At 57.6% G+C, this 13,920-nt stretch overlaps 1 protein-coding gene across 3 annotated transcripts in view; it reads left to right on the forward strand.

The window, feature by feature from the left end:
• FOXP4 (forkhead box P4) overlaps nucleotides 1–11,054 on the forward strand; it is a 51,200-nt gene extending 40,146 nt beyond the window's left edge. For all 3 annotated transcript variants that reach the window (XM_062605595.1, XM_062605597.1, XM_062605596.1), the window contains 9 exons: nucleotides 1,949–2,036; nucleotides 3,843–3,926; nucleotides 4,634–4,835; nucleotides 4,939–5,015; nucleotides 5,207–5,308; nucleotides 8,999–9,120; nucleotides 9,214–9,280; nucleotides 9,395–9,561; nucleotides 9,732–11,054. In XM_062605595.1, coding sequence (XP_062461579.1) covers nucleotides 1,949–2,036; nucleotides 3,843–3,926; nucleotides 4,634–4,835; nucleotides 4,939–5,015; nucleotides 5,207–5,308; nucleotides 8,999–9,120; nucleotides 9,214–9,280; nucleotides 9,395–9,561; nucleotides 9,732–9,876 — 1,054 coding nt within the window. In that variant the 3' untranslated portion in view covers nucleotides 9,877–11,054. The remainder of the gene's footprint in view (nucleotides 1–1,948; nucleotides 2,037–3,842; nucleotides 3,927–4,633; nucleotides 4,836–4,938; nucleotides 5,016–5,206; nucleotides 5,309–8,998; nucleotides 9,121–9,213; nucleotides 9,281–9,394; nucleotides 9,562–9,731) is intronic.
• Nucleotides 11,055–13,920: the final 2,866 nt, after the last annotated feature.

Below are 13,920 nucleotides of genomic sequence, written 5' to 3' on the forward strand. Positions count from 1 at the left end.
GATGGGGCCATTCCCTGGCCTCCTCATTCCCAGGGGAGGAGCTGGGCAGAGGCTTTGCACAGGGGGATGAGGAGGAGTGAAAGCAGACCAGGGGAGCGTTGCTTGGTGGCGATGGAGTGAGTGAATGAGTCAGACTCCTGTGTCTTCCTTCCTTCCTTCCTCTGACTCATGGCGTGAACCGAGATAAGGCATCTCCGCCCGCCTCTCCAAACATGTTTACATGGCACAGGGCAGATGAGCAAGCTCTGGTTTGGAAGCTGAGGTTGGCAGGGGTTTGCCAGGGCTGGATGGTGGTGCCAGCAGAGCCTTGCTATGAGTCCTGTGTCCCCTAAGCACACCTAGAGCTTCAGGGGGAAGCTTCCCAAGGGGTAGCATCCCTGACAGCACTAGTGCAGTGTGTCTGTCCAACGTGAGTGCATGCTGGCGTGTGGGACAAACTCCCAGCTCCCAGAGGCTGAGCCCAGCTGCAGTGTGGACCTTGCTTTGAGTCCAGGCACTGGCTTTGAGCCTGTTCTGAGCATCCTCTCCATGGAGTAGCTTGGAAACCTCAGCGTTGGGGTAGAGAGGGGCAGCACATCCTTTGAGCAGTGATGAGACTCGGTGGGACACGTCTCCCTTGTTCCTGCTCAACACAGCTTAGGTTCTCAATAGCTTCTTCCCTGGAGAAGCAGCCGTGCCCTCGGTCTGTTTGAGGAGCAGCGCAGGGCTGACACTGCTGGGGTTTGCTCACACACAGTCCCAGTTACCTGACCTGGTTTTGCAAGTTGGGGCTGGAAGTCTCACAAACAGCAGGGTGAGACTCCTGCGTCTTCCACATCCGGATCCTCCTGAGGCACCTTCTCCTGCGATGCCTCAGTTTTGGTGTTGGAGAGCATTGGCCCTGGGACACCTTTGTGTTTCCCAGCAGTGGGTCCCAGGTACAATTTGCCCTTGCACCCACCATCCCCTCTCTGACCTGTCCCACTCCTTTCAGTGAGGACCCTCTGGGTTTGCACCCACCCCAGCAAGGACATGGCCCAGCCATTACTGTAGTGATAGAACAAGGGGTAATGGGTTAAAACTGAAACAAGGGAAGTTTAGATTGGATATAAGGAGGAAGTTCTTTCCTGTGAGGGTGCTGAGGCACTGGAATGGGTTGCCCAGGGAGGCTGTGAATGCTCCATCCCTGGCAGTGTTCAAGCCCAAGTTGGACAAGGCCTTGGATGATACGGTTTAGTGTGAGGTGTCCCTGCCCATGGCAGGGGGGTTGGAACTGGATGATCTTCAGGTCCTTTCCAACCCGAACTGTTTTATGATTCTGTGTTGTCAGGACTGGATGCGTCCCTAGGCTGCCAATGTGCTGAGGACTCCCACAAGGATGTCCCTGGCTCTGTAGCAGTGTCCCTGTCACCACTCCCAGGGGCCCTTCCCCTCCCCAAGAAGGAAGGAGGGTGGCAAGGCCCAAAGGTCCTTGTGTTCCATAAAGTGCTTTATAAACATAAGGCACAAAAGTGGTAGGATGAGGAGCACCCTGGAAATGTCACTTTCTGCCTTCAGGGCTTTCCTTAGAGGGTGTAAGTAAACCTCCATAATGCCACCTTTGTCCTGGGAACCTGCTGCTCAGGTCCTCCAGGGTGCCTCCTGCCAGCCAACCTTCTCAAGGACTTCCCATCAACCGTGACTGCTCCTGAGCACCACAGGGCCTCCCCAGGGCTGGTTATCCACAGCCAGGCTCCAGCCCGGGGTTGGGGAGGAGGCACAGCCCATTTTGGTTGCCCGTTGTGCCTCAGTTTCCTTTCAGCTCTTCACACTTCAGGCAGTGGTGCCAGAGCATCCCGGGCAGCAGCTTGCATTGTGTGCCTGGCATGGCTGGTGCAGGCAGTTCAGGGCAGGGCCGATGCCAAGTGTGGTCCCAGTGAGGGGCATGTTGGGCACATCCAGGCATCGACACCGGCGTTCTCCTCCCCAGACACCTCAATACAGAACATGCACTTGACGACCGAAGCACGGCCCAGTGTCGAGTCCAGATGCAAGTGGTACAGCAGCTGGAAATACAGGTGGGTGCTGCCCAGTTCCTAAGGATACAGATTTAGACAGCATCTCCTTCCTGCACCGTGTCGTGACTGCTCTCTGTGGGATGGGGTTAGTGAGGTTGGAGACAGTAGTGGGATAACCAGCCACCCTAGGGCTCATTAAAGCAGCCTTCCTGAATCGTGCTGGATCTGGGCCACATCCTGGTGGAGATCAAGACTTGGGGGACCCTCAGATTGGTTCCCCCTGTGATACCAGCCCCCCTGCATGATTGTGATGGGGCTGGAAGAAGGGATAACCCACCCTTCCTGCCCAAAGTGTCCCAGGGAGTGCAATGAGATGCCATTCCAGACACCTGGCACACGTGCTGCTGGGGGGTGCATGTCCACAGGCAGGACATGACCCTGCTCCAGCCCAGCAAGAGCCATAGGACTGCGTGGCTCTTTGGAAATCAGGCCACTTATTTTGGTCTTTGGAGCCCAACTTCAGGGGGCTATTTATGGAAAGCTGGTTCTTTAAATAGCATCTCCAACTCCCCGATGTGTTGTGTGGAATTTGGTTAATAGGAAAGGGGAGAAATGGGAGGAAAGGGAGGGGTTTCATCTTGGGACCTGAAAGCAGGACATGGCAGGGTCTCTGTTAGAGGGTTGCTCACCAGGACCCCCACAGCGTTACAGTGCCTGGGGGCCTGGATGTTTGGCCAGGGGCTGGCGGGAGCTCAAAGCACTTCACACCCAGGCCATGATGTGGGCAGCCTTGGGAGCCCCTGCCTGGCGTTACAATAACAGGGGCTGCAGAAGGGACCACGCAGCAAACCCCTCCCAGGCGGGAGGGCTGCGAGGCTGGGCGAAGCCGCGTGATCGCATCCTGCTCTCCAGCCCTCGCTAAAGCCAGAGGTTGAAAGCAATTACTGGGGCTTAAAGTGGGGAGGGAAAAGGGAGGCGGGGGGGGGGAAGCTGAAGGGCGAGGGGAAAGCTGTGTGTGCACAGAGGAGAACCTGCCACCGGAGCTACCAATTATAAAGTTTTCAGCATGGAGCTCCCGCTGTGCCGGCGGAGAGCGTCTGCATCACGAGGGGAGACCTGTCAGCTCTAATGAGCACCACGACAGCACGAAAGCGTGTGAGCTGCTCCAAACTTGCAGCAAACTCTGCTCTGGCTCCTGCCTTTAACTCCTTCCTCGCCCGAGTCCCAGCTCCGAGAAGGGGGCTTGGCTGGAGGAGCTGGCAGCACGTGGGGACGCGGAGCCCTGAGCTTGAGGGGTCTCGGTGGAAAGGGAAGGTGACGGGAGGAGAGCGGGTGTCAGATCCCATCGCCTCCGCCGGCCTCAAAGTCTCCCCTGGTGCCACAGTGAATATTTCACCCTTCTCCGCACTCCGGGGAGTAAACGGGGGGGGGAGCACACAATTAGAGCGATGCTGTGCGTCCGGGTGGATGGATGGAGGGATGGGGGGATGGACAGGGGCCTGCTGGGGAGTGGGAGGCAGCAGGGACTGGAGGAAGGCAAAGGGGATGGGGATGTGGGGCACAGGGAGGAGAGGGATGCAGTGGGACGGGGCCGTCACTGAAGCTGTGGTTGTGGGTGATTGCACACAGGGAGCTGAAGCAGGGTCCCTTGTGTCCCACGCCATGGGTGCTGCAGCCCCCACCCCAGAGCCACTTCACTGGGCTCTTGGAGGGGCTCCACATGGGGTAGGAGGTAGCTCCTGCAGGGCTGATGGAGGATGCTGGGGGCTCGGTGGGCAGCTCCGTGCAGGCCATGGGTACCTCTGCAGTGAACACCAGCACTGCCTGACCATCTCCCTTCTGCTTCTTGCTTCCTGCTTCCTGCAGCTGGCAAAGGAGAGCGAGCGTCTCCAAGCAATGATGGCCCATCTTCACATGAGACCTTCAGAGCCAAAGCCTTTCAGCCAACCTGTAAGCCTGTGTCCCCCTCCTGGCCCTCTCCTTCCTCTTCCCTTGCCGCTGGCTGCTGTGCTCTCCTTGCCTTGTGCATGGTCACTACAACCCTTTGTGGCCCTGATGGGCTCCATGGGATGGGTATGCCCTGACCACCCTCAGCACACATGGCCTGGTCCCTTGTGCAAAGGCATCAAGCAGGAGTGTAACACAGCCCATGTCGGTGGGTTGTGTTGCTCAGCCAGCTTGGAACATGTAGTGGAGGCATTTCATCCCATGGGTGCATCTCATTGCACAATTACATCCCATCCTATGGGTGCATCTCGTTGCACGATTACATCCCATCCCATGGGTGCATCTCATCACACAGTTACATCCCGTCCCATGGGTGCATCTCATTGCACAATTACATCCCATCCTATGGGTGCATCTCGTTGCACGATTACATCCCATCCCATGGGTGCATCTCATCACACAGTTACATCCCATCCCATGGGTGCATCTCATCGCACAGTTACATCCCATCCCATGGGTGCATCTCATCGCACAGTTACATCCCATCCCATGGGTGCATCATCTTCCATGGTTGCCTCCCACCCCTGTTGAGCCCAGCAATTCCCCCCTACAAGCCCTTCTTCCCTTGCCTTGTGGCACGAGCGGCTCAGCCCTGCCGCTGCCTTCCCCACACTGGTACCCAACAGCCACCCTCCCTCCTGTCCATGCAGCTGAACCTGGTCTCCAGTGCCACCCTCTCCAAGAGCACTTCCGACACGTTCCCTGATGGCTTACCTCATCCCCCCACCTCCGCCACGGCGCCCATCACCCCGCTGCGGCAGGGCCCCTCCGTCATCAGCTCTTCCACTTTACACAACGTGGGGCCCATCCGCAGGAGAAACTCGGAGAAGTTCTGCACCCCAATATCTTCAGGTGAGCTCCGGGGTGCAGCCCAGCCCCCTCCATCACACGGCCCCCAGGTCCCAAAGTGGGTCCCTTCACCCCCTTCCCCCCCTGTTTCTTGTCCCCCCTCCAGAACTTGCACAGAATCACGAGTTTTACAAGAACGCCGATGTCCGGCCGCCCTTCACGTACGCCTCCCTCATCCGGCAGGTGAGTGGCTCTGGGGTTCACTCTGCATCCCAAAACCTGCCCGCAGGAGCCTCAGGCAATGCTTTCCCCCTTTCCGTGCCCTGGGGACCCCCCAGTGCCTGCTGAACCCCCTCATGCCTCACCATGGGTGGGTGTTGAACCGCACCAAGGCGAGGCGAGTGATGCTCTTTTTCCCCCCTCTGGCTTCCCAGGCCATCCTGGAGACCCCGGACAGGCAGCTAACGTTGAACGAAATCTATAACTGGTTCACACGGATGTTTGCCTACTTCCGGAGGAACACGGCTACCTGGAAGGTGAGAGCAGCCCTGGGGCTCACCCCGTCCCGCTGGGGCTGCAGGAGATGCTCTGGTTTATGTGGGCACCAGTGGTAGCGGATCAGTTCATTGCACAGTTGGTGGTTTTGTGGGGAAATCCCATACTTTTTCCTTCTGAAATGCATCCCCCTTGTCTGAGGATGCATTGTCCCTGCAGTGGGGTATGGCAAAGTAGTGTAGGAATCCAGGTTGGAGTGCAGTCACCCACTGCAGCACCAGGAGAAGGGCAGAGAAAAGAGCGAGACACTAGAAATGCCAGCTCAGGTTGGTGATGATCCAGTCGGATGGTGTGCTCAGAGCAGGATGTGCCACAGCCAGGTGAGGGCAGTCTGCGAGGGGCAGCTTGTGGGTGCAGGGGCTGCTCCCCCCTTGGGTATGTAGAAATCAAGAACTGAGAAAACCCATCTCCAAGAGCAGGGGGGTGGTGAGAAGGAGCAGTTATTGCCCTAACAGGGGAGATTTATTTGGTGTTTCCTGCTGCATGTATTTACTGAGCAGTGGCAGGGGGAAACCGACCCTTAATGAAATCAGGAGTGAGGGGCAAGCCAGATGGTGCCTTTTGAAAGGGTTAAGGAGGAATCGGTTCTTCTGGAGCCCCCGTGTGTCCGGAGCTGCCTGCAGCAGGGGTTTGCTTCTCACAGCAAACTTCGGCTGAATACCGGTTGCTTTGGCTCCAAAGTGCTTTGGGTGGCCCCTGGCTTCAGCATGGCCCATCCTGAGCATCCCAAGGGTAGCGGTGGGACGGAGCAGGGTGGTCAGAGGTGCCGGGGTCATTCTTGGTGCTGGCAGTGGCCCGGCATCAGTCTGGGGTCCCCCTCATGGCACTCGTGCAGCACTGCAGGCCGGCAGCACATCCCTGGGCTGGCCTCAGCCCATGGGGACACCCCCAGGGTTGGAAGCTAATGGGGAGCCCTGGGACAGGGAGCCTGGAGCAGCTCCAGTGCCTCGCCATGCAGTGCAGAGCAGGGACTGTCCATGGCAGCGCTTTACCTGCTCCGTGCCTCAGTTTCCCCATCTGTGCAGCGAGATAGTGGCAGCTGAAAACGTCTTTTTCCTGCCCTTTTATTGGCTGAAAGGAATAAGTATTTTGGGTGTTTTTTTTCCTTTGGGGCTCCCCACACCCCTTGTTCCCCAAGGGCAGAATTGGTGTCTTAGAGAAGGGCATCCCCCAGCCCTTCTGGTTCCCTTGTTGCTACTCTTTATCTGTTCCATGACCAGAAGGGGATTAAAAAGAGCTGCAGGGGGATGCTTCCCTTCACAACCCTCAGTGTCCAAGGCCAGGCATCTTTTGAAGGAGGAGGAAAAAAATACTGTATTTCCACTCTTTGGAGACCCCACCATTCCTGCTGTGCCTTCTCCTTGTCTCTGTAGCTTCCCCTGGGATGGGGCAGGGGTGCTGGGTACCCCATCCCCACCGTGGGAGACCCCCAGCACGGCACAGGGAGCAGGGCTGGGGATGTAGAGCAAACATCATTAGCAAAGACAGATGAGAAGCAAACAGAGCAGCCAAGTCTGGCACTGAACAAATACTCTCTCAAAATACAAAAGCCACGTTAGGATGAGGCAGGGGACCCGCTGCCAACACTGGGGGGAGGATTCCCATGTTGGGGATCTCACCCAGCATCTCTTCCATGTCCTGGGACCGGGTCCCTGCCTGACGCCCAGCACCAGGGATGGGGCATCCCAGGCTCTGGTGAGGCTCAGTCACATCCTGCCCAGTGCCAGGATTCATTGCACTTTTGCCTTTGCAAGCACATACCCACTGATGCCCCCGAGCAGGGGATGTCACTGTGGGGACAGGGGGGACGTGTGCTTCCATGTGCAGGAAAGGTTTCAGCTTTGCCACGCTTTTTGCCTTTCATCAGGGCTTTGTTTGGACGAGGAGTCCCTTGCACACACAGGAAGGAGGAAGGGGAGCATGGGCAGGATCCGGGAGGAATTCCTGTGTTTGCTCAGCAGGGGACAGGGGTTCAAGGGCAGCGACAGGACCCAGCCCTCGTTGGGCTTCAGACCCCCAGGCATGGGATGCAAGGGTAGAATTGGGACCTGGGCTCATCCTTATTGAGAGCAGCCGGACCCTCCTCAATGGGTGATGCCAGTTTGGGGTGTGGGGACCAGGGATGCCTCAGTCCCATGTCCCAGGTGGAGCGCATCCCTCTGGGTAATGGCACCAGGCTCTACACGCACTGAGCATCACCCAAGGAGCTGGGCCGCTGTGTTCCTGGAGTGACCCAAGGGTTCCCAGTTATCCCCAAAAATCCCATCAGACAGCACAGATGAGCCTGAATCTCCTTCCCCAGGAAGGAGCCAGGGAGCTGCTTGCAGAGCTTCCCTTCAGGCTGGCTCTGCCAAATGGGGAGAGGAGCCAATGGTGCCAAATGAGGTGCCAAATGGGGAGAGGAGCCAGGAGCCTTCGCATCCCTGCTCCTGTGCAACTGCTCTCACTGGGGCTGTTGTGGCAGCACCAGGCACCATGGCACAGCCAGGGACACTGGGGCAGCAGGCATAGGGCAGCAGCTGGAGGATGGATGGATGGATGGATGGATGGATGGATGGATGGATGGATGGATGGATGACAAGGGAAGGAGCCCAGCTTTGGTTGGTTTTGTCCTTAAGTCAGAAAAGAGAAGGGGTGATGGTGCAATGTGATGAGGTTCTGGGAACTCCAACACTTCCCAGCGCCGGGTCGGGGTGGGGGTTCGGTCCTTGTGTCTCCTTTTGCCTTGTTGTGTTGGCCAGCTCCTTTGTTTATCCAGCCCCTGTTCGACCTTTTCAATTGCTGTTAATGTTTTAGCGGAACGAATTAGTCTCTCATCACGAATCAGGACTCGAAATAAAAAAAAAAAAAAAAAGAAATAGAAAAAAAACCCCCCTCCGAGGCCAACTTCCTGAAATTGGGGTCATTCTCATTTGCAAGGCAGAGAATCCGAGAACCTTAATGCAAGGAAATTTATTCAAAGGCAGAGCCCCGGCGTGATTAGGCCCTTTGTAATTATAGCTCGGAGAGATTCCACTCCAGCCTCCTGCCTCCCTCATGGATTAGCAAGTGAGTCGGAAAAATACACAGGATTTAATTAGAGGCAAATTAAAATTGGTAATGAAATAGGGGCAGTAGCAAATGGCAGGGAGTTGGAAGGGGAAAAGGGAGCTGGTATCTCTCGGGGCTGCGCTGTCTGCCTACGTGTGCGTCTCTTTATTTTACATTTAGAAATGTAAAGATGGTCGATGTAAAGAAGAAAGGGAGGGAAAGGACCAAAAAGGGAGGGTGGGGGGAAGAAAAAAGAAAGGGAAAGATTAACTGGCTTTGCTTAACATCACTGAGAGAGCTGCGGCAGAGAGCGCGGCTCTGCCCCTGGGTCCTTGCTGGCGCCGCTTATCCCTTGTCCCACACTGTCTTCATCTTCCTCAGCATCTGGCCAAGGTCCGTGAGGCAGGGCTGTGTCCCACGGGTGGTTTGGGGGCTCAGCTCCCCCCCCCTTGCTGATGATGGGGTGAGCGTTGGCCGTGTCCCTCTGTGGCTCTGCAGAGCGTTGGGCTGCAAACAGGACAGCCCAGGGACATGGGGAGCCGGAGGGGCTGGGTGAGGAGGAGGATGGTGATGAAGAGGAGGGGTCTGGGCAGCGGGATGAGGGCTGCGCCGCTGAGCTCTCCTGCCTGCTCTGCCTGCAGAACGCCGTCCGCCACAACCTGAGCCTGCACAAGTGCTTCGTGCGCGTGGAGAACGTGAAGGGAGCCGTGTGGACCGTCGATGAGCACGAGTACCAAAAGCGAAGGCCACCAAAGATGACAGGGTGGGTCCTTTCCCATGGGACACCTTCCCCCCCCTCCACCTCTGCCAACCCCTGGAGCTCATCCCTGCATCCTTCTGCTTTCTCTTCCTGCAGGAGTCCGACTTTAGTCAAGAACATGATTTCAGGACTCGGTTACGGAGCACTTAATGCAAGTTACCAGGTAAGGACCCAGTCCTGTCCCTGGCAGGGCTCTGGGGGGGCCTAAACCTTCACTCTGCAGCCCTGTGTGGCCTCGCAGCCTCCGTACCCGAGCCGATGGCACTCTCTGTTGCAGGCTGCGCTGGCAGAGAGCAGCTTCCCGCTGCTGAACAGCCCCACCATGATCAACACGAGCTCCGCCAGCGGCATGCTGCACGTGGGCCACGATGACGTGAGCAGCACCGTGGAGCAGGTCAACAGCAACGGCAGCAACAGCCCGCGCCTGTCCCCGCAGCAGTACAGGTCAGCCAGGGCATGGGGGATGCTGCTGGTGGGTGCTACTGGGAGGGCTCGGAGCAAATGGGAGCGCCGGGAGCTGCTTGTTGCCTCCTGTGGCTCTTGTCCCCCAAGGGAGGTGATGATTGGACCGAGGGGGATGAGCACCCCGAGGCTGAAGGCTTCCCTCCCCGCAGCCATCCCGTGCACGTGAAGGAGGAGCCAGCCGAGGCAGAGGACGACAGCAGGCCCGTCTCGCTGATGGCCACCACCAACCAGAATGTGACGATTCCCGACGACAGGGACCTGGAGGAGGAGCTGCCGGTGGAAGACTTGTCCTAAGGACCCCTTCCTCCTCCCCACCGAGGGGCAAAACCCTTCCCACCATCCCAGCCGGAGACCAAGCGACGGCTCCCACCTCCCCAAGGTGACCTTCGGCGTTAACCTGTTTTTTAAAGGCACTTCCACAAAGCAAAAGGGTTTCCTTGGTGCAACGACCTGTTGCTGACGGCGCATCCCTCACGCTCCCCACTGCCCCGCGCTGCGCCCCGGTGACTGACTGAGCCCTGCTTCAGGGGACATCCCTCGACATGAGAAGCGAAAACCCAAGAGCTGGACTTTTTCTCCCCTCCTCCCTTGGTTAGTGAGTGGTGAACGAGGATGGTAGGTTGTTTCTGTCCGAAATGGTCCCTCCTTCCTTCCCTGTGCGCGGTGGGCGCAGGGAAGGCAGCTCCGTCCCCTCTTCCCTGCGGTGCTCGAGCCTCCAGCAGCGACCGCCCCGGCAAGGGAAGGCGATGGCAGGAACCCGCTGTCATCTCTCCCATCACCCAATGGGGTTTGCACTAGGAGGGACTGTGGACCCTGCCCATGTGCTGCTTCCACCTGCCTTTGGGGGAAGAAACAGCAGAAACAGGAGGCAAGTCCTCTGCCATGGTCTGGATGTGAGGCTTGCACCGTTGTCTCCCGGCTGGGCAAGGATGAGGACCGGTGCTTTAGTGGGACTGTGTCCCCTTGGCCTTGCCACCTCTAGCAGGTCCCTAAACCACCCAGCCCCTGGTCCACGATGGTGGGGAGCTGGTGGCACCAGCAGTGATGACCGTCCCCAGCCAACCACCAGTGAGGGCACGGCTCCTGCTTCCTTCTTGATGTCATCTGCAGCAGGTTACACCCCTCTCTGTGGCCCAGCTTCGGCTTCAGGGAGGGCTCCTGACCCCTGTGTGCCCGATCCCTGCTCCAAAGGCTCCAGGGTGTCCGAGGCTGCAGCTCGGCCATCCTGCTGGTGGCAAAGCCAAATCAGTGAGCCCTTGTGGTGGCCAAACCTGGCCGTGGCCGCTGAGCCAAGCCTGCTGCCTCCGGGGCTCCTGCTTTCATCTTATCCTTTCGTTATCCTTTTGTGTGCGTCCAGATGGGAAGATACCAAAAGATTTCTAGAGACAGAAGGTCCGTAGTTCAGGTGAACAGATGGTATTAATGCCAAAAAGAAAAGAAATATTAATAATAACGAGAACAACACAACCAAACACCCCTCTTCTCCCTGCTCTTTCTTTCGGTGGTGGTGATGCGGGTACCCAGCGCTGGGCTCCTCCTCTCCTCCTCCACGGCCGGGCTGGCACTGGCTGTACTGGTACGCAGCGGGGTCTGCTGTGATGGACACGGAGCTCTCCCAAAGCGACCCAGAGCACTGCTCCATCCTCCCAGTACCCTGGGTTGACTGTGCTGGGGTCCTGGCAGCAGCAGCACCCTGGGAGCTGTGGTTTGGGTTGAAAATGCCACACGCAGCTTTGGTTCAGGGGGTACGTGTTTGTCCCCATGCATCGCCCCTGTGACATCCCCCGGGGGGTCTCAGCTCTGTGCCACGTGTCCCCGGTGCAAGCCTGCACCTCAGAGCACCCTTTTTGCTGCTGCTTGCATCCTCCATGCCCACTGCACCCGTGGGTGAGGCTGGGTTGCCCTGGGCCACCCAGCTACTGGTCCAGGGGATGCTGAGACCCTCAAGGAGCTGGGCTGGGGGGGGGCGGGCGCACATCATGGTGAGGCTGTAATGGGAGTTAAAACCCAGCCCCACACACGGGTGCTCAGGCTGTCCCAAGCCATTCCCGGCTGTTCCATGCCATTCCGTACCGGCCTTCGCTAGGTGTCTCCACTCGACCCGTGTTTCCTGCTCCCGCCTGCCTCGCTGCTGCCCGCACGCTGCTCTGAGGAGGTTTGTTCTCCAGGCCAACGGGGTTCTCCCCTTTTCCCCGGCCTCCCCTGGCTTCATCCTCACTCCATTGGACACCAAAGACCCTGCCTGGGCTGGGGGCAGGAGCCAGACCCCGTCTCTTGCAGCCCCGTCACCCCCCTGAAGGAGCTTTTTCCTTCGTGTTTTTAATGTGATTTTGTTCAACCAGGCTTCATTTTAAGTTATTGTTTCTCCCACGTTTACAGCTGCAGAGGGAGGTGGCAGCGCAGCCTTGCTGCTCTCCCCATACCAAGGCGGGGGGGATGCCCAGCCTGGGTGTTGGTGTGAAGCCCCCGTCTCCATGTCCATGTTCACCCTCGGCAGGACATCCCCTGCTTCCATCCAGGCTTTTGGGGTTCGGTTTGCATCTCCCTGATGGGGGCTATTGTGTCTCTTAGGGCTGTGCCAGCGCCCCGTGTCACCCCTCGTGCTGCTCTAGGACACCCCAGTGCCCCTGCAGAGGGGATGACCCAGCCTTGCACTGGGGCACTTTGTTCTCTCCATGGAATGGGCTTTGCAGCATGGCTGATGCTGCGGGTACGGGGCGGTGGGTGCTGCAGGGACACCTTCCACTAGGGCAGGTTGCTCCAAGCCCCATCCAGCCCAGCCGTGAACACTGCCAGGGATGGGGCAGCCACAGCTTCTCTGGGCACCCTGTGCCAGCGCCTCAGCACCCTCAGGACAAGGAGGTTCAGGACCTGCTCCCCTTCATTGGTTCTTCTGGGTCCTTTCCCTTCGCCTTCCTCCTGCTCTTCAAATTTAATACCAATAAGCTCTGCAGCCCCCAGGTTTCTGCACTGGGGCAGCAAAACCCAGAGGTGGTCCTGGCATGGAGCGCACCCGGCACCGGCGGCTCCTGCTCGGGGTGGGATTTCTAGGTTTAAGTGTTTCCAGAGGTACAGACATCCCGAAACCCTGCCCAGGACCTCCAGAGCCAGACCGGTCCAAGCCACAGCCCCAGCTCTGCAAGGACAACCTGGCACCTTCCCCTCCTCACCACGCATTCCAATAGGTCCTTAGCTGCCACCCTGGCTCCCAAGAGCACTATATATATATTATATATATATATATATAAATAAATATATAAATGTAAAGGAGTTTTTTCTCTTCAAACACATGCCCAGGTTTGGGAAATCCTATGGGCTCCATTGATTCCTCTTCCCCCCCTCTTGCTGAGATGGGAATCGCGGTGGGTGATTGCACAGGTTTGATGCTTGGGGGTGAATTTAATTCATCCTCTTACACCCAGCCTGGCTGTTCCATGGGTCCCATCAGCTCCTGGTACCATCATGCCCCCCCCTACCCCTTCACCCTGCCGGGTGGCTCTTTGCTGATTTGGATTTGAACTCATTCTACGTGGCTTACCTCAAACTCACACCAAGGCAGGGATGGGGGGGGAAGGAAGGTAATGGACCAAACGCATCGTGTGGCAGAGCTGTGTGTCTGTATATACTGAGATATATATATCTGGTCAAACCTACCAGCACCAATTGTGCTCTTTTTTGTTTCCTCGGGGTATTTTTTGTTTGATTTCCTGGTTTTTCCCACTCTGGGGCAGTTCTGCCAAGGGAACGTGTGTGTGGCCACCTCTCTGTAAGTAAAGGCGTTTTCCTGGTATCTCCCACTGAAGGAATTCCTCAGTTTTCCATGTCTTTTTTTTTTTTCTTCCCTCAATGATTTTTATTCCTCACCCCCAATAGCTAGAATAGATAGAGCTGGGGGGGGGGGGCAGAAACCAGTGCTCAAAGGGAAGGGGTGCTGGTAGCACTGGGGAGCTGCTGGCGAGGCGACGGGGCAGCAGCAGCCCAACCTGCATCAAACCAAAGGGTTTCTTTGCTTTGTTTACAGCCTCACGCCCCAGAGGGTCTCCCTGGATCTAGGTTTTTGTCCTGGAAGCATTGGGGAAGGTGGGGACAGGCCCGAGCCAGGGGCTCACCCAGGCCACAACCTCATCCTTTATCTCCCCCCCCAACACACACACACACACTTTGTTTCTCCATCCTCTTCGGCCTGGGTGGGAGGTGATGCTGGGGAGGTGGGACAGGTCCACGGGGGCTGGAGGAAGGTGGGGGGGAAGGATGTGTATAAAGTGACCGGACCCCTTCCCTCCCGCTGCATCCCCTGTGCTGTATAAAGGAACGAGCATTGCTGTGTATTTGTACTCT

Source organism: Pezoporus occidentalis, unplaced genomic scaffold (genome assembly GCF_034315485.1).
Source record: "Pezoporus occidentalis ecotype Australia unplaced genomic scaffold, CSIRO_AGI_Poc_V1 ctg92, whole genome shotgun sequence".
In the NCBI taxonomy this organism is placed as follows: domain Eukaryota; kingdom Metazoa; phylum Chordata; class Aves; order Psittaciformes; family Psittacidae; genus Pezoporus; species Pezoporus occidentalis.